At 42.0% G+C, this 20,210-nt stretch overlaps 1 protein-coding gene across 1 annotated transcript in view; it reads right to left on the bottom strand.

Annotated features, from left to right (window-relative positions):
• The window catches only part of mpped2a (metallophosphoesterase domain containing 2a), a 103,237-nt gene that overhangs the window by 58,965 nt on the left and 24,062 nt on the right, over positions 1 to 20,210 (bottom strand). The window contains 1 exon segment of the mRNA XM_080458545.1: positions 9,016 to 9,197. Coding sequence (XP_080314671.1) covers positions 9,016 to 9,197 — 182 coding nt within the window.

Here is a 20,210-nt window from a genome sequence, read left to right on the forward strand (position 1 = left end):
GCAAAACTGCCCTCCTCTGGTCTGAGTGAAAGACTTATTTACATCTTGCATGTGCGTCCGTGTACAATGTGTAATGCAAAACAACTCGACCTTTAACTTTCAAACAACATTAAGTCAAAATTACAGCATGTTTCTTGAAAAATATCTGCTTTATGACTGTTTCTCATTAACAAACGGAAATCACTGAGGAACAGCCAGTTCTTTGAAACGCTTAATTCCCAACAGATTGCATCATGTCTTGACTTTAAAACCGAGGCTATCGACGGCTAAACAATGCATTCTTCAAAGTCGAACGCAGACAAGAATCCATAAAAGCGATGACCAGAGGCGACAGAAAATATGTAGCTTCCAAAGTTTGAGAAAACAACATCGATGTGGCTGCCCCCCCCCCTTCTTCGACACGTTTTTAGGTCCGAGCATGTCTCCGCTATCAGCACACACGTAGCAATCTCAATCTTTCATCCATACATCAAAAACAATTATTGAACACATATGCCAGTTCAATTGCAGTTTTTCCTTGTGATTTTCATCACGCTGCTATCTCTTAACCTCCTCCGTCTTTCTCACTCAGACTCTCTCAGCCTTCGTCAACGAGGACAAAAGCCAGCCTTGGGTGGAATTGCAAACCTTTCACATGCACTTGCGTTCTCTTTATTAGACCCTGTTTGTGTATGTAATGCTCACAGCAGCAATGTAAAGGCCTCAACATAAATAAACTACTTTTTTCCTCATCCAGTGCGCTGCTGAGAGCCGTTAGTCCTCCAAAGAGCAGGAACAAACAATCCCCACAGAAACAGCATGATCAAAATGTTTTCATTTACTGACCTGAGAGCTTTGAAAACCAACAGCTACGGACTTTTATCCACACAAAGGAAACTTTGCGAGCAGGAAATGTCGGAGGCTGCGTTAAAGTGCATCCAATGAAGTGGTGAGCATGTTCTCTGGGATTGACTGCTTCTTGTGTGGAGTTTAAAGGTTCTCCCTGTGAAGAGTTTTCCTCCGGGTACTTTTGCATCAGACGCCGTCTTGATGGCGAAAAGGTTCAAATGCTGAACCGCCGACTCCGCAGGCCCAAACCCCTCCTTCACTTGGATGCCTTCAATACTCCGTCTTCAGCATTGTCAGCAGTTTAGTATGGACATAAAAAACGAGGCCTCAGTTAACCCTTTCACACTGACTTTGAAAGCTGAGCTTGACTTTGAATGGATGATTCTTTGAGGTATTGGGTTAATTTGTCCACAAGCAGTAACATGGCTGGTATGAAAAGAGCATTTCAGAGAGGCAAAGGCTCTCAGAGCCGAAAAAATACATGAAGAAGTTGACCCCAATCTTAGAACACTGTCTAACATAGTGTAGAAATGACGCTGTAATAATACGATGTTTGCATTTGTGTGATTTAAGGTATTTTAGAGCCGAGGTGACAAACACGATTTAACCCCAAGGCCACATACAGTCCAATTTCATCTCCAGTGGTGCCATAATAACTTTAAAATCCAAACTTTTAAGGTTTTTCTTTGTTGTAGCGCAGAGTACATGAATACGTCTATATTTTTGCAAAAAACTAAGCAATGACTACAGTCCCAACATGAAGCCTAATGAAAGCTTCTGGTGCACAATACACAGAAATGTCTAAAAAAAAAAAAGAAAGAAGAAAACCTTCTCCTCCAGCTGTTGCATTATGCATGTTCTTACAAACTCACCCCAACAGCGTGGCTTTGAGACGAGTTTGATAGCAACCAGCTTATCTTTCATGGCAGCATCACCGATATCTCAGCTTTGTGTTTTGTCTGCTACTCTTATGAAATTTGTTTAAAGAAAATCTGTGTTTTCTTTAAAAATGTTTATCATTTGTTTGGTTTGGCCGGATTGGAGCCTCTCGTAGCGTGCGGGCCTTGTGCTTGACGCCCCTGTTGACCGACACTTCGTTGAGTATTTGAAATCTTTGCATACCAGTAAAACTATTCTGACCTCAATGATGCTCGGAAAAAATACATATCCTTTAATTAAGATACTGTTTTACTGGTCAGAATATTTTTCTGAAAATCCCACAACTTAAAAACAAACTGTCACAAAATTAAGACAGACGTCTTAATGTCCATCGGTTCAGGACATTTGCAGAGAGGCCCCTCCCCACCGCACACAGCCATTTTCCACTTTGCTCCACATCGATTCTCCATTATGGCCAATACTTGTGTTTTCACAGAGGCTAAACAAACACACACACAAGCACTGTTGACTGTCTGTGTTGACGGACGACCTCCTGGTGGTGCCAGGTGCTGTTTTTGGGCGACACAGTAGAAAACTGGAGGGCGGGAATGTCTAGAAGACAGCATGAGTGTACTAACCCATCTGCACAGGAGCGTATTGTGTATTTGTTGTGGGGGAAATAAGGACACAGCACCTGGCGGTGCTTTATGGAGACAGAGGCTGGCTACCCAACGACAAAGAATATTCACCAAGAGGAGATTTTAAAGGTTTGTGTTCTCTGCATGTCATAATCTAAAATATCTATATAATCAAAGGCCTCGTTCACACTGCAGGGAAAGGCGACCCAATTCAGATTCTTTGCTCAGAGTGACTCACATCAACCTGTTTTGTTTCCATGTGAAGGCTCCATTACGATTGTTTTCACAACAGACCTCCATCATATCTGGTACCAGTTCGGATATTATTCTACATCGACGGCTTCGTCATCAACGCGTGACCGACGTCACGGATAAGCGTCGGAGGAAGCGGCTCCGCCAGAATAAAAGCAGTGCTCTATTTGTACCTCATTCTCCTTCTTCCCTCCTCATGTTGTCTCGATTCTGTCGCTCGTATTCAACAACCACTAGAAAATGGATCTACAGGCTGACCAGCGTTGCCAGATATGGCGGTATCCCCCAATTAGGGAGCTAAACTCTCTTACCTTTCAACTTTGTTTAGTGCATTTGTGTGTTTATGGCGTGTTCTTTATCACACATGTAATAGTTTTATGGTTTTAACATGATTCCTACACAGGTTGAGATCTTGGCTGGTTTTTATTGAGGCGTCTGGGTTTTACCTTGTTTAGGCTGGAAACAGTGAATCACATCTGGCAACCCTGGTGCTGACCGGTGTGCCATGCCTAAATAGCGTGCGCGGCGTGACTTCATATCTTTTTCTGCGCTCTGGGGCCCGAAAACATCCGGTCCGATCATGTTCACATGGCAGGTCACGTTAGAAATGATCACACAAAAAAAATCGGATACCAGCAAAAAAATCGGAATTGAGCATCAAGACCTGCAGTGTGGGCGGAGCCTTATTGTCAGAACTGTGGGGATCAAACTTGTTAATGTGATGAAATAGTACAGTTACTCATTATAATGTTCAGTATTCTGCAAGCATAGCTTAAGAGATAATCACAGAATATTGTAGAGTAGAAAAATGGATTAAATCAGGATCCTCACTCACATCAAGAGTTTGTTTTTTAAATGACAGAATCAGCTGAATGAAAATATGCAAACACATTAAAAGTCTTAATAGCTATGCTACAATTAAAACTACTTTAGACAATTTTGTCATGCCGACTCTGGGTTTGTTCTCTGTTCAATCCCCAGGTAATGACAGCTCCTCCTCTCTATCAGAGGCTCAGATTATAACAGACTATTTAACTACGAATGAGAACCGGAGCTACTACACTAACATAAAGAAGCAACTGAACGGCTGTGTATTTGAAGTTTATTAAATAATACATTCAAACATTTGATCATTTCAGTGTTAAAATGCACTTAGTTTTACATCATTTAGAGAATAACTACAATAAATATTGCTCTGAAATGTGGTTAATTGACCTTCTTCCATGCGTGACGATATTTGGAAACTAACTTTGCGGGCCAGAGAAAAGCCAACAGGAGAGAGGCTGCATGTTTGGGTTTTACCATTCTTACTTGTTTTTTGTCTGCTGCATTGTGCAAAAAGGATTTTTAAAACTTCCAACTCTGAATTAGAGGCACACTTCAGGAGTCCTCCACTTAAGCCCCGTTTCCACCGCACAAAAGTGCAGGGATGGAATGGGATGGTCCGGTACGGTTCAGGTTTCCACCACAAGAATTGCGGATTTTATGAAAATAACCACTCCAAAGGTTGACGCTTTTCGGTCACCCTTCCGTTGGGGTACTCGGACGATTGGACTCGGACCGCATCCACACACGGTGCGCCGGGACACCGGAGCTGCTCTGAGCCCCGAGGTCTGCCGTTGCATCGCGTCCGCAATCTCTGCCTCAACGTGGAAGTTCAGGCTGTCACGTCCAGCAGCGCGACACCGGTGCCGACCGGCTTTGTGCCGCCAGAGTGGCTCCGGTGTCACTTCGCCAGGGCGACGTTCGCTCTCGGAACCAACAGGAAGTTGCAGCTGCAGCTCTGTGGCTGCAAAAAAAAATTTACTCAACATCTAGTGCAAAGCAGGGATGTTAACAACAACAACGGAGGATTCATAAGGTCCAGGTCTGTCGCCCCGCTGAGATTACTGTTGCAACATCACACATATGCGGAGCTCTAAACTCCGCCTACATTTGAACCTACTTTCTGCGGAGGAAACGCGCCACATTTGGCTCTGGTTACGCTTTGCCGTACTATTCCATACCGCTCCGTTCCATCCCTGCACTTTTTGTGCGGTGGAAACGTGGCTTTACACTTCTGGGCGCCTTCAGGAACTGAACACAGAGCGCTAACAGAAGGAAGCTGTTCCTGTGGCATTTACATACAGGTAAAAGTCCAATACGGAAGTAGAATATATTCTCATCCGGGGCCACAGTCCTCTGCGAACCCTTCTCACTGTACGACAGAAGACCGTATAACAACTCAAGCTATGGTCAGCAATATTGTCATATTTGCAGATCTTTAGCCTGAAGTCCAAACAGAGTTCAGAGAGATTCACCAAACTTCTGACCAGCATCTGCTGCCTCCATCACATCCATATTTCTGTCCACTTCCTGGAAGTTTTCCAATAATGACCAAATACAGCAGTTACCATTTTCAGATCAGGAAGAGTCAGTGGTACCTTCTGCCATCGTCATAGTTATTGTTGATAATAATAATAAAAACAAATGACACTGCTCCTACGATACAAGAGGTTTAAATATTTCTTCCAGCAGGTTTCTGATGGCAAAACATGTGAGCAGGAGGTTATGAACGAGTTGGGACTGTGCATGAGGAGTGAGACGCGTTTTCAGTGAAGTTTGGCCGAGTTGGAGAAGTGGATGATGCTGCAGGAGCCGCTTCAGAAGTTTTTCTAAAATGGATTTTTTTCCCTTCATCTTCTTCTTGTGCTGTAAAAACTGGGTCAGCACTGGAATCTACTGTAACTGCTGCGAATGCCGACTGACTGCAGCGGCTGTCGTCTCTGCAGAGGCAAAAACTTTGACAACCACCTTTCAACTCTACAGGCGGCAAGAGTCTGATAGTGGAATCACAGTTTGAGTTTGAGAGCAGCGCCGCTATAAGCAGCTTCCCTTTAATGATTTTTACAGTGAAAGAAATACAAAATAAGTCAGTTTGAAGAAATTATATGTTTTCTTTAGACACAAGTGGTGAAGTTGTTCAGGTTACCCTGCACTGGTTTCATCGTGGTTAATGAGAAACATGAACATTTCCCCTCCAGCTCAAATCGTATATCTCGGATTTCAAGCAGCACTTTCATTTTAGTGATAAACGTCACGACCAATCTCAGTTTCTTATCCAGCGTCCGCCTTCATCTGTGGAAACTTGTGAACTGTCATTTAGCGAGAACACAAGCGGCATTTTTCCATTTGATCGATGAACTGTGTTTAGATTGCTTCTCGTTCACATCCGTCAATGCAACTCATACAAAACCTGTTAGCACAGGGAGGAAGTATGCGTCTGCGTCAGACTCACAAGAAACTCCTGACAGTGATTTTCTTCAGTCTCCGACTCTGTATTTGTTCAAGGAGTGGATTCATAATGCTTTACGACGTGCATGAATTTTCTCTTGTGTTTGAAGAAAACTGGCTCATGCAGGCACAAGGTCGGCATGTTGGTCTACTTCCACTCATTTTCTGTTTTTTTAACACAGTCATTATTTCTGATGGAATTTTCTTTACATTAAGTCTTTTAAAACTTTTAGATATTGTGTCACATATAGGGAACCATCATTTCTCAGGCTCAGAGATGGATGTTTGAACACAACATGAATAAAGTCTATTGTTGCTGGTTTGCTCGCTTGTTGAGGTGTGATTTGAAATCGAAAAAAATATTCAATTACATCAGATTTTGGTGCATGAATAGATCAAATTGAATTCCACATATGTAGAGATGAGGTTAACCATAAACAGGATCGATTAAATGCAGAGAAGGAATTTTCCCAAGGGGATTAATAAATTATGCTTTCTTCTTATTTCTTCAAAAATCAGATCTTTTCTTTTCTTTTTTTAATTATAATTTTGCTAATTGTGTTTAGTTTAAATACCACCCAAGGAATGACCTCAGCATTACCTCAGGTGTGTCTGCTACATCGCTGTGATCAGTATGTTGGGAACTGAAAGAGAATCTCTTCAGGTGCACCGAGAAACAATTTCTGTTGGAGTTTACTCTCAAGAACAATTAATTGTTCATTTATTCAATATGCAATCAAAATGATCTCGTCAAAGTCCAATCTCTACTCTTTTGTTCTTCTTGTTGGTCTCCATCGCAGCAGAGGAAGAACTGTGTGCCTATGAGTGGTTGCGCTTTGACCCTCTCCTCCCAGCGGCGAGCTGCAACTCTTCCTCTCTTATGCCCACATGTGCTTGTCGAGAAGATATGTTGTAGTATGTGTTGATGCTTTAAATGTGCTTGAGGTGGTTTTTTTCCTAATTACAAACTGTACTCCCTTAGAGCAGTCTAAAATCTGCCTTTTTTTTCTCCTCTTCTCACCTCTTGTTGTCTCTTTTTCCCCAAACGTCACATGAAATGTCATTGTACTTGTACAGTGACAATAAAGTTTGATTGATTGAGCGTGCTTGTCTGTTATTTGACGAGCAAAGCTGTAAAATTTAAAATGAAGAAATAAGGGGCCGTCTACACGAGAAAGCCGGTTCGCGTAATTGTACCGTTTTTGGCCGATCATCCACACGAGGTGGCGTTTCAGGAGCCCGAAAACGTTGAGTTTTTTTGGTTTCGGTTTTTTGAACTCGGGTCCCAGAGTGGGGAAATTCTAAAACCCCGGCTCGGCTGTGAGGTGTGGACGGCCAAGACGATCATCTGTGGAAAAACGATTACATAATCGCCCCGCCTCCCTTCCCCTCACCGCGATGTCATCTAATAATCATAACAATGGCGGATTCCATGCTCCAGGTGGCGCTGCAGAAGCTACTGACGCTAGCAGCAGGAGGAGCGGGGCCATAGACCTACAGAGCTCAGAGTTACGTATATAGAAGTCTGTGGCAGGAGTCTACGTCTAAATTTCTATGTGCTCCGTGTCTTCTGCATTTTTGGTGTATTTGGTGAGTCACAGCGCCCCTGAAGGCCTGGCATATGTACTACATGTCCTTAAGCCTCGTGTTGAGCCGTGTTCATAGTGACGTGTGGACAGAATTTCCATTTTTTTCAAAAAAAACAACTTTTTGGCCCGTGTGGATGTGGCCTAAAGGATTAACCTCCTACACATCGAGAAGCTAAGCATTGAGCTCATTCATCTGATGAGGACTCCCCCCACTAGTCGCCTGTCATTTACCAGACACCTCCGACTGGGAGGAGGCCCTGGGGTCGACCCAGGACCCGCTGGAGAGATTATGTCTCAATTTGTGGTGCCCCCGGAGGATTCGGGCTTATTTGCTCTTCATATTACAGTCGTGACCCCATGTGAATTAAACCGGGATAGAAAATGACATATTGTGAATTGATTAATGTTTTAATTTAGAGACAATTTAGAAAAAACTGAAATCTGCCAAAACATTTTCAGACATAAAACATAAACATAAAAAAATTATTTATTCAATAAAATATCATTCAACTTTGGGTCATGTGGCAGTGGAGCTTATCCGAGCCGACTATGGTTGAAGGCTGGTTACCCTTGATAAAAGTCACCAGTCCATTGGACAGTAGGAGGAAACCAAAGTAGCAAGAGGAAACCCTCCAAACGAGAAGAACATGTATGCACAGATTCAAACCAGCCGTAGTCTCACTGTGAGACGAGACTGTTAACCACTCTACCACTGTATGTCCCGTCATACTTTAATCAGAAAAGATTTGTCACAAAATAGCTTGAAATGGGAGATTAAAGGAAACTTTATGGGTTTGAGCACTCATTTAAACTTATTTTTATAATATATTCTGTGACTGCAACTGATCATTAGCCTAAAAGTAAATACTTAACATGGTTATTTGCCTGATTAATAAATAAAATCACTCCAATATCGCCTAAATATAATTTTCATCGGGTAGTTTTGTACTTTTTTGCTCAGAGATGAACGAGCTAATCAGAACAAATGAAAAGTGTAAAAGACGTTGAATGGAGCAGGTCAGAGTGGTGGGTGGCACCTATTGATTTACAGACAACATCAGACACCATGTGGGTTTTTTCCTACTGGAGTGTGAAACATGACCACATTCGACTGGACGAAATGCTTTGCATTCATCGGGGTCCATAGACGAAAAACTGCCCCCCCCCCCCCCCCCCCCCCAAAACAAACACACACACACACACAACACACACACACACACACACACACACACACACACACACACAGCCGAGCTGTGGGAGGCGGGGTCGTAGGTTAACTGAACCAGGGTGTCGGGTCAGAAGGGTTAAACTGGACACTTTAGCACAGCAGTTGGGGGGGGTCGCTTCATTGTGTGGTCTGGTTACCAGTGAAGCACGCAACATGTCTCGTGCCTCTGGCCACGCTCATTAAAGCATGTGAGTGGAGTGCAGTGGATGCATTCATCCCGTCGCATGCAGGCGAATGCGTGTGTGTGTGTGTGTGTGTGTGTGTGTGTGTGTGTGTGTGTGTGTGTGTGTGTGTGTGTGTGTGTGTGTGTGTGTTAGAGGTTTAGTACCTAGCCAGTCGTTGAACTTCTTAACCTCAGAGGGCAAGCCCAGCTCGGTGAAGTCACCCATGTGTAGCAGCACATCGCCGTAGGGCATCTGAATGCCATCTGTACGCGAGTGTGTGTCCGAAACACACACGAACCTGGTGTGTCCAGCTGGTTTGGGAGTGTCGTAAGGAATAGGGTCCACCCTGAAAGCAGAGAGAGGAGGAACAAAGTGTTAAGAGTGGGAAGAATATGAATACTACAGAAGTACAATTTTAATACTTCGTTTTAGCAAATTGCTGATGATCGTGCGAACATTTTCTTCCTCGCTGAGCAGATAAAGTTTCTTTACTACTTGAAAAATGTATATTTTCTACCCACATTCAATGCAGTGGCCCACTTGTCTGACTCAGTTCAAACATTTAGCAAATAAGTACAAATAAAGCTTCAATGATCAGATTATTAAAGACATTTTATGGACAGTTCACTGTATTTTGCACCAGAAGGTTTCATTAAATTTGGCTTTATGTTGAGATTGGAGTCATTTCGGCAGTAATTGTTTAGTTATTTCTAATCACGTATACTCTGGGACACTACAAAGACAAACTTGAAAGTTTGAATTTAAAGGTTATTTTATCGGTCCGGCCAACTCGTGTAGTTTGTGACTGCTGATCTGAACTGTGTTTCAATTCTTTAGTTTTTATCTGAGAAATCATATCCTTTAATACATTTTGAAGACGCTTTACTATTTCTCACAGTTATTTCCAAAGCCTATAGCTTCATCTTTTAGACATGTGGCTTCAGAAATAGTGTTGAAATTAAAAACCAAAACAAAAGTGCTTTCTGACCCTTTGCCAACAGAAAAATGACCCACTTTCTTTGGTTTGTTTTTGATGTCTGCCCTTGCCTCTATTTAGTCTTTTTATAATTTTGAACATCATTCTCTCTTTCAATGGACCTTCCATTCAACACATCTGCCCCTTTCCCTTTTTGTGATGTTTTAAAAAAAAAAAAAAGTGTGCTCAATACAGAAGCGTATCTTTATGAAATAAATGCTCATTTCACACCCAATGGCAAAAAGGGACGTGGCAGAAATACCGGAACCTCAAAACGGTCATTTGTTGTGCAAAATAAATTACACGGCACACAAAATAATGCGTGAAGCAGATGCTAAATGCATGTCGAAGAAAAGAGAAGGCATTACACCGACGCAAAATATGTGGTTCTGGATGGAAAACAACCAGCGCTTTGGTTGATTTGTGCACACAAGAAGGGCAATGGATGTTTGGTGCCATCGGATTGGCTAAAGAGACGGTGAATTGAGGCATCCCATGTCTTTCTATCCATTATCTGAAGAAAAAAACCCACTTAGACTCAAATCTGGCTGGGAAAAAAAATCTTCTTTATTCAGCCTGTTTTGTTTGTTGTCAGCTCGTCTGTTAAAAGGGAGAAAAACCTGTCCTTTTTTTTTTTTCAACTAAAAGGAGAGAAGGAAAAAAAACGTCTTGTCTGTAATTGAGGTCTACAATGTGCAATCCTCCAGCACTCCGCCGCTCGACCATTATTTCATTAGAAGGGATGTCACTCTGTCGACAGCATCAGACACATAATCAACCCTGCAATCTCCGACATGACAAGCATGTGTGCACATAAACACGGGGGTTAACCCGCATGTGTTGCGCCTGGCATTGGAAACAGATGAAATCGGAAAGGCTTTCAGCTGGGGGGGGGGGGGGGGGGGGGGGGGGGGGGGGGGGGGCGCCATTAACAGGAATACAGAAAACAGTGAAGAAAGTGTTATTTACCGGGGCAAAGTTTGGAGGGTTCTCACGGCTTATGGCACTTTTCCACTAGTTTCTACTCAGCCTTACTCGACTCAGCCTCGGTCGTTTTCCATTACAATATAGTATTACCACGGCGTGGGCGGGATCACCGGAGCTGTTCCCCTTCGTGTACAAGTGATCACCCCCGGTATGATGCGGAGCGAACGTTGCACTGGATATCAGCACAAATGATAAATTAAATAGTATATATTTTATAAATATTTATTAGTGCTGTCAAAAATAACGCATTCATTTAATTAATTGATTTGAAACGTTTAACTCATTAAAAAATGTTTACGTAATCAAAGCTGTTTTGTTGTGTGGTTTTTTTAACTCTCTTACCGGAGCAGCATGTGTAGCGTCTCTGGCTGCAGCACTGTGACAACAGAGCAGCGCAAAACCGAGTGAAATAATATTAAGGCAGAAAGTTTCACTTTAAAAAGTATCCTGAAGCTGATTGAGAAAGTAAAAGTCATTAGCTTTACTTTGTAAAGCCGAATTTAACGACCACAGAAGTGATTCTGCAGCAAAACAGCAGGTTGCCATGTTGGCTGACCAGCAGCCACCAAACTGCTAAAGCTGGAGGAAACACTGGTAAAATATAAATGTCTCCTCTTTCTCTCTTTTCCTGGATCTCCTGTATACTGTGTGTGTGTGTGTGTGTGTGTGTGTGTGTGTGTGTGTGTGTGTGTGTGTGTGTGTGTGTGTGTGTGTGTGTGTGTGTGTGTGTGTGTGTGTGTGTGTGTGTGTGTGTGTGGATATTACAGTATATTATTGGCACTTTGTTCACGTAATAAGTTCACAATTTTGTTTCTAGAAATATCAAAATTCTCTCTAACTTATGTTAGATGTTTATTAATTCATTAATTGATGGTGTTATTATTTTGCTAATCTGGGAGAGAAACAGTTTCATACAAAGCTGAAAGGACGTTATAAAAATAGTCAAATATAGTCTCTGTGTTGAGTCGTCATTAATTCTGTGGTTTTCCCTGAATAAATATCTATTACAAGCTTCAGTCTTCAGTAGAAAAACAATGCAATTAATCGCAATAAATTAAAGAAAATTGTGCAAATTAATGAGTTAATTTTTTTAATCGATTGACAGCACTAATATTTATTTATAATAGCTATTACAAATGTTACGATGGTCCTTCACTGTCCTGTGTTTTGGTTTCACTGGTGCCCCTGTGAACTGGTGACTTCTGCCACCAGCCGTTAGCAGCAGCTGATGTTAAAATAAGACAAACAAACACTACGATACTTTAAACTTGAATGGAAATGCAGTTAAACGGCGTTCACCAGGACAGCTACAGATTTTAGTCGGGTTTTTAACATCTGCTGCTCGAGGAAGCTGGTCAACAGTTAACAGGGAATCCAGTGCCTGTATTGACTCAGAGTCTCTCAGAGCCCCTAACTTTTCCAAGCAAGGAATCTCAGCTTCAAAGTGATTCAGGAAGTTTCTAAGAGCAACTCTGAGCAACTAGTTGACAGCAACTTTTATCTTAGTGAGGAGGAGTGGTCGACCCCGTTGCAATGTATGATGCAGTCTGCTGAAACCTGATTGGTTGTTAGAGAAAGGAAGACAAGTAATGAATGGAGAGTAAAATGAACCATCAAATATCTTGGGCTGTATTAGAAATGTGTAATAATGAAAATTATCTTATGTCATGATGACGAAGCTAATTTGTACACAGTTTAAAAATGATTGACCTTACCTCGTTCACATGTCGGTTCTTACATTGATTTGATTATTGTTGTCTTTTCTGTTCACGCTGGTTATTTTTACCTCTTAATGTATTTGATATTAATGGTGGACGCAGACGCAGCGTCACCAATTCCTGTGATTTAAGACCACCAATGTGAAAGCGCTGTAGCGGTCAGACTGACACTGACGGAGGATTGGGACAGACCCAGTCATCACCGCTGCACTGCTGCAGCTTCACCTTCACCTTCACCATCACCATCACCATCACCTTCACTTCAGGCGTGAGCTACTTTCAGCCTTAGGATGCTTTGTGAATACAGGCACTGTTAATTCAAAACACCGCAGCTCGGAGACCTCCTGATACTCGTAGTGGGTCGCTCCGTGGAGCACCTGCACATCATCGCTGCTCCACGGGGTTGATTTTTGTCCATTTATTTCTGTTGGTGAGCGTTGTTGTTGTGATCGGGTTTAAAAAATGACAGGGTGAATGAGCAGCCTTCTGACTCATCTGTGTCGTGACACGCTGGCCAATCAGCGGCCTGCCGTCTGACGACGTCACATCTTCTGCTCGCCTTTGCTCGCTTGGAACCTCAGCTATCCAGGTACCATAAAGGTCCCTGGTGGTGAGGACTAACACGTAGTGGAAAAGAATCAATAGCGAGTAGAACCAAGTCGAGTAAGGCTGAGGAGGAATTAGTTGAAAAGTGCCATTATCGCCACGTTTTACTGTCCCATACGGAGCAGATTAATAGAGGCCGATAAAAGTGTATAGTTCAAATGACGAGACAAGAGGAGCCGACCTGGAAATTGTGACGTGTGTCTGAAATAACCATATGCAGTGAATGCAACAGCGTCACCGACAAAGCAATGGGTCAGGTTAGAGTCCCTACAGCAGGCACCACAGTTCAAACAGCTCCTGAATGCTCAGACTACTCTGAGGTTGCACCATTACATTGCCAAAGGAATATGGGATATTTTAGCACAACAGAGATCAGAGAGCAGGTCAGAAGCTTCTCTTCAAAGCAATCTGTGGAGATTCCAGAATATAAAAAGGTTAGTTGCTCTGCTATGTAACAAGGAGAGTATTTCCGAGAGCCAACCCTAATGTTGGGAGTCGACCCTGGTCCCTTCAATAAAAAGACAAAAAGATTTTTCTTAGATCGATAGATCAGCTCAAGTATCAAGGAATGTGCTGATTGGCGATCGAAGGAATGAGCATTGACCGTAAGAGAGAAGTCTCCGACTATGTTTACACAAAAATGTTTTCAAGCAAAAAGGGCAGACGTTCGCTGTGTTGGAGTCTGTGAAAACAACTGTGTTTTAAAAACAGCTTCCAGGGTGAAAACGTTTCAGGAAAGCACTTGTCTTCCTCTCTGTGGAAATAGTGAAATGCAGATTAGTGCATATACAGTGAAAAGTCTTCCGATGAAGGATTGCCGTCTGTCCTGCTCGCGCTTTTCCAATTTAACATCACCGTCTATAATCAAGTTTATCAGATCAGGTATCGGCGATCCCACAGGAGCATCTGATTCATGGCCGTATCTCCAAACTCAGCTCATTTCTACAGCCGTGTCATAAAGTGCAGAATGCTAATGTTCTGCTAAGAAGACCAGCTGCTCGACTACAATGGCATTGTCACCACTGAGCTGGTACGCGTTTCTCTGTTTAAGTAGTTTAAAACTAATAGATCTAAAAGCTGGAAAGGTTTGAGACGTAACGTCTTGAGAGGAAACTCCTTTTCAGAGACATTGAAATGTTTTTCAAATGGCTGGGTTTCCACAGACGTTGTCCATTGTGTTGATTGATTAGCCTGCTTGGCTGCTCCCTTGTAAAGGTTTAACCACAGTAAGTCATTCCTTGGTTGGTTTTATTGCTGGATATCCTTTCCGATACAACGAGTATTGCAACCCGGGTTCTCCGCGCTTGAAGCCAATTCTTAAACCGATGGGGGGACAGAGTATAAATTACGTCAGGGAAAAAAATACAGTGTAATTCAATGTATAAATTTGGCGAAGCCAGCAGACAGCATGCGGGCAGCTCTCTAGAAACTCAGATAGAAAATACATCAACCAGACCTGTAAAAATCCGGACTTGTTTCTGGGTTTAGAACCCACCCTATAGTTAAAATGAATGAGTGGCAAAAAAAAAAGGTGTCTGATGAAGGTGTAGCTCACGACGGTGTTCAGGCTGTAGCTGCAGAATAGGATGTGATACGTCTGGTGTGTTTTACACCACGTAAACAGCAACTTGGCGCTTTGTGTTTTCAGCCTGCAGCCAGTTAACTGAACTGGAAGCTTTTGCATGTTCCTGCTCATGGCCTGCAGTGACAAGATATTTGAAGGCCATCCAGCCTTTCCATATTTCATACACCTTCCACAGCCTCGGCTGGAGGACCGCCGCTCTGCTCTGCAGCTTGTAAGTTATCCAAGCAGGCCTGGAACCACATATCAACCACACCAAATGAAATGGAAAAAAACTAGCCACAAAGATAATGATATTTACTATTGACCGTGTGCAGTAAATAAATCTCTGATGCTCCCACACCCACACCCACACCCACACCCACACCCACACCCACACCCACACACACACACACAGAGAAAAGGACACACTGAAGCCTGCAGAGGAGCACATACATTGTGCTGCAGCAGCTGATTAGATTTGGTGCTCGGTGGTGCCTGGACGTCATGCAGCTTTACAGGATTCGACAGTTCTGGTCATGGAAAAAGGACGAATGCGGAACCACATGGGATAACAAAAACTGACACACACAGAGTCATATATACATACCACCACCACCACCACCCCATACACACTCGGCACACAAGCATGCATATTAAAACAAAGCCAGGAGAAAAACAACCTCGGTCTCCTCCCCTTTCCTCTGAGATTTAATCCACCCGGAGAATGTAAGTAAATACCAGCAGCCCCTATCAATTAGAGCAGGCCCGGGCCAAGAAACCTTCCTGATAGTAATGCATTGGTCTCTCACGCACACACAAAGAGAGAGAGAGAGAGAGAGAGAGAGAGAGAGAGAGAGAGAGAGAGAGAGAGAGAGAGAGAGAGAGAGAGAGAGAGAGAGAGAGAGAGAGAGAGAGAGAGAGAGAGAGAGAGAGAGAGAGAGAGAGAGAGATCCTGTCTTTCCTGTTAACATATGACTGTATAACAATCCAGAGGTTCATTAGTAATGTATACAGGAGTTCAGGAGTTCAGCAGAGCAGCAGAGGCCTCTGATCTATTGTAAACGGAGACAGTGAAAATGAAAAAACTCTTCCTGCGCTCCGGCAGCAGGTAAAAGAATATCCTCCAGTGACGGGCTGAACTGCGTTGGCATGAAAGTTCGTGTTAACATGTCTGAGCTCCGGCGTGACATCAGAGGGAAGACTGGTGGGGGGAAGAGGAGAAATGCTAATGCGCTCATGGAGAGCAGAAGCACACTCTGAAATCCACCAAGACATTGGAGCTGACACAAAACCGAGGTTTGTGGCTGCAGAAATATCTGCCCGGTGAAGAAATGTTTGTGATCCTCGGAGGAGGAAGAAAAAAACAAACCTCCAGGCATTAACTTCTCCTCACCTACAGCTGCGACATGACAGGAGGAATTAGCTTTAACAGTTTAATGGTGGCTCAAATCAGTGATTCGTGATCACATGCATGCGTCGTTTCATGTAGGGAAAACGCATTACGTTACTGCGACCACCAATTAAGTTATGCTCTCGTTATAAAGTGTGGTGTTTCTTGAGCCGATGCGAGCCGGTCTAGTTTTCTTATTTAACTTTTAGATATTGCCGTAGCTCAGGAAGCCAATTTGGGCTTTTTTCACGCTTTCGAGAAAATTATTTGTTTCTTCATTCTTTATTGGGTTCGTGGGTAAAGCTGGCTGTTATTTACTAAACAGCTACTAACAGCTGTTTTGATTTAAAAAATAAAATGGTGATAAATATGAGAAAACTTATTAAAGAGCCAATAAAACTGTCTGGATTTCTCCAGTTTAGTTCTTCCTTCTAATGCTAAAGGCTCATTTATCTCTCGGTCTTCATTGGTAAAAAATATATCAGATTTTCACACAAAATTTGCTCTTATTCTCTAAAAACAATGTCAAATGTCTGATAAATCCTCCTGCACTCCAGAGGGTTTCCTAATTCTAATTCCAAAAAAATTCTATTGGAAGCACGCCCCCACCAATGTGACACCTTATTTCTTTTTTCTCCATCAACAACAGTCTTGTCTTTGAAGTTAAGTACATGCAAATGCAAGCAAAACTTTGTTTTTTGAAATTACTCTGATATTGTTTCAGGTAGTCTTTAAGAAATAAAAGTCACAATAGACCAGGCTTCAAAAAAGTCGGCTCAGACAGAATCGACGTTCACTGTCAAAGCAATAATTATTTGGCTCTTTTCAAACTATTTCTATCAAAGTTGTGGCAACTTCTGCATTTAGAAAGCTTTCTACAAATCTTTTTGTTAGATTGAGAGAGATAAATGGTTTTGCATGAAATCTGACTTATCTAACGAAAAGTAAAATTTGAAAATAGAAAAGCAAAGGACGAAAAGTAACCAGGACAAGAAAGAAATAGTTCCTTCAAACTATTAAAAGAATGAGAGAAAAGGAATATGAGCATTGTACTGAAGAGAATCCAGCACTTACTGCTTGATAATCACAATGAAAGAGGAATGAGACGGTTCTTGGAGTTTTTCAAGATCAGAAGGTTTTACTATTCATTAAACAAACTGTTGACCAAGGTCGACTAACAGTAGAATGTGCATGAACATTATTGAAGCCTCCCAAAATCGTGTAAAACATAATAAAAAAAAAGAGAGACAAGCTTGAGACGTATCGCCTTTAAAACCAGAAAACCCGCCAAAGTCAACGTGTCAAAAGAGCTAAATCAAAGAAGATTGTGCAGTTATTGTTTGTCGGGAGAGGAAGGAGGAGGAGGAGGAGGAGGAGGAGGAGGAGGAGGAGGAGGAGGAGGAGGAGTGCTCTCCGATGTCTGTGGGAGGATATTTCATTTGACTGAGCACACTTGGCTCCGTGGCCTTTTGGAAAAACACACAAGCAAACGGGAGTCAAAGTTCAGCCGGCGCTCGCTCCTTCAAACGCCACGCTCAACTCGCAGCAGATAAGAAGGTCGCCGTCTCTGTCACTCTCGGCCTCGCCGAGCACTTTAATGATGCCACATAATCACTATGATTGATTACGTTGCCTCGCAGTACTTTTTTTTCTTTTGGGGGGAAAAGGCTCCCGGGTCCACACGTCGTCTGAACAGACTGCAGCTGCGAGTCGGAGGGCCAAAAAACTGTCCGACTAATGCGCTCTTATCAAACATTTTAGAATTACTTACAAGTAAATCCTGCGATCAATCACTGTGGGAGAAAACTGAATGAATACATTCATTTATTAATACAATAAAGGGACAAAGTGCAGTTATTTTAGCAGACTGGGAAAGAAAATCACATTTGACTCAGTTTATTTTTCAGCAGTCTGAAATCATGTTGTGTCACATTCACCCATTCACACACATTCACACACATTCACACAACAGCTACACTGCAAAAACTGCAAATCCTGCCGAGTTTACTCGTCGGTTTTTTGTCTCATCCCACTTGATTTAAGATACAATCACTGAACAAGTAATAATGTTTTGAGACAATGCATCTTAAATATCCCGTTGTCAAACAATCTTGAAATTATCTCATTTTGAGTAGTATTTGAGAAGAAACACAGTTTCTTCTAAAATACAATATTTCATACATTTTTCAAACTGAGGTGTTATTTGTAAAAGAAAGACAATCTTGATTTTAGTATTTGTGGCTAATTCTAAGACAAAGAGGGTGAAAATACTGGTAAAATAAAACTTAAAATTAGTTTTCTACCTAGTAATTTTAAGATCTCAATATTTTAAATCACATTTTACTTCAAGAAATCTTCCCGACACCATTTTTCACTTTTTTTTCCACACATGGACACCCTGGGATTGGGTTTGAACCGCCAACCTTACTATAGGATCACAATCCACTCTACCACTTCATTTAGTTTAGTCAATTAATCTCCAGCTCATCACCTCTTCTCGACCATTTCTGCTTTTTTAGGAACTTTCTGAGGCGTCCGTGTTGAATTTCATAGACCAATTGTAATGTTTTTAAAAGTGTGTTTCGGGGTGCCGAGGCCAGACTCGTAATGTTTTGTTACTCGGCTTGGCCGAGAAGAATGCTTTGAAGTCTCCAGTGAGTTTTCAGGGATTTCTAAATCACAATTTTGGGGCCTATTTTGCTTAAATAAGCTTATTTTCTTAACTTTTATTAAAAAAACAAAAAGAGAAAGATAAAATGGTAAATGGATTTTCCACTCATTTATCAGTTCGTAATGTGCTTGACATTGCTAATCACTCTCTCCTACACACACACACCAATGGTGATAGCGACATGGGAGTTCAGTGTTTGGCCCGTGGACACTGATATTTGTAGAGAAGAAATGGGGATTGAACCTGCAACCTTCCGAGTGAGAGTCGACCCGCTTTGCTGAAAGAGCCCTAAAAGCTTCCTGTACAGGACTCACTCACTCTCACAGAACCAGAGTTCTGTTTGCATAGTTGGTAAATTAAAAGTAGCACTATTCCCATGTTAAGTTGACTGACCTACAATAACTGAGGATTCTGAGCTGAAACTTCCCATCAGGTCGTTCATCTCTTTACCATTTAAATAGGTTTGGGTTTATTGTGGAGATTCAACTGTAATGTACAGATGAATGGATGTCAAAGGCAAAATGTTATGATGAGAATTATGTGAACCATGGAAAATACCAATAAAAATGAAATAAAGAAATTGAACAAAGAATTACCTGTAGAGTAAAAGCGTGAGCGTCTCTCTGTGTGTTTTGCCCTGTGATGGACTGGCGAGCCATCAGGTTCTACTTTATCTTTACCAGTTAGCTGAATGACATCTGAAGTAATAAATAAGGTAGTTAATGCACAATAAACGGAGAACGGTTTCCATGATTTGCTCTTTTAACCAAAAGTTTAAACTCATCAATTTGAAACAATAAAAATATATTTTTTCTGTTTTGACACAGTTGATATTTGACAAAATAATACATTTTAAGCTGCAATTCTGGTTTCTGGAAACAGATTTGTGCTAATATATGTAATTTCAACAATTTAGAAAACCAAAATATTGCTGATTAGGATTTAGGGAATTGTCAGTTGTAAAAAAACATGAAAAACACTTCTAACAATTACTCACAAATAAAAGTCTAAATACGAGCCTATGAGTTCTGGTTCATATTGGCCAAGTTAATAAGGTCAGTGACCTCCGAGCTGTCCACTCATCTCAGCACAGAAGCTCACGTCAATCACAGTCCGGACCCGATGCGCTCCTTTCTTATACCTGTCGCCACCTGCGGCTGGGGGATTAACCTCAAGCTCCTCCTCCTCCTCCTCCTCCTCCTCCTCCTTCCTGTCCCTCCATTGTTAATGAAGTTGTCATGCTAATCAATGAAAGCCACAAGCAGGGATGGAGGCCCCTAAAACCTCCAGGGGTCAAAAAGGACACGAGGAAATAAGACCACTAATCAACCAAAGCAGTTCTTACATGACAAACTGGGTCAAAAACACACGTCAACGTCGCTAAAGCAGGACCTTCATCACCTTCATCTTTAGTGTTTGTACCAGAAAAGATGCAGAATTTGTTCAT

This window comes from Lipophrys pholis (genome assembly GCF_963383615.2).
Source record: "Lipophrys pholis genome assembly, chromosome: 2".
NCBI lineage: Eukaryota > Metazoa > Chordata > Actinopteri > Blenniiformes > Blenniidae > Lipophrys > Lipophrys pholis.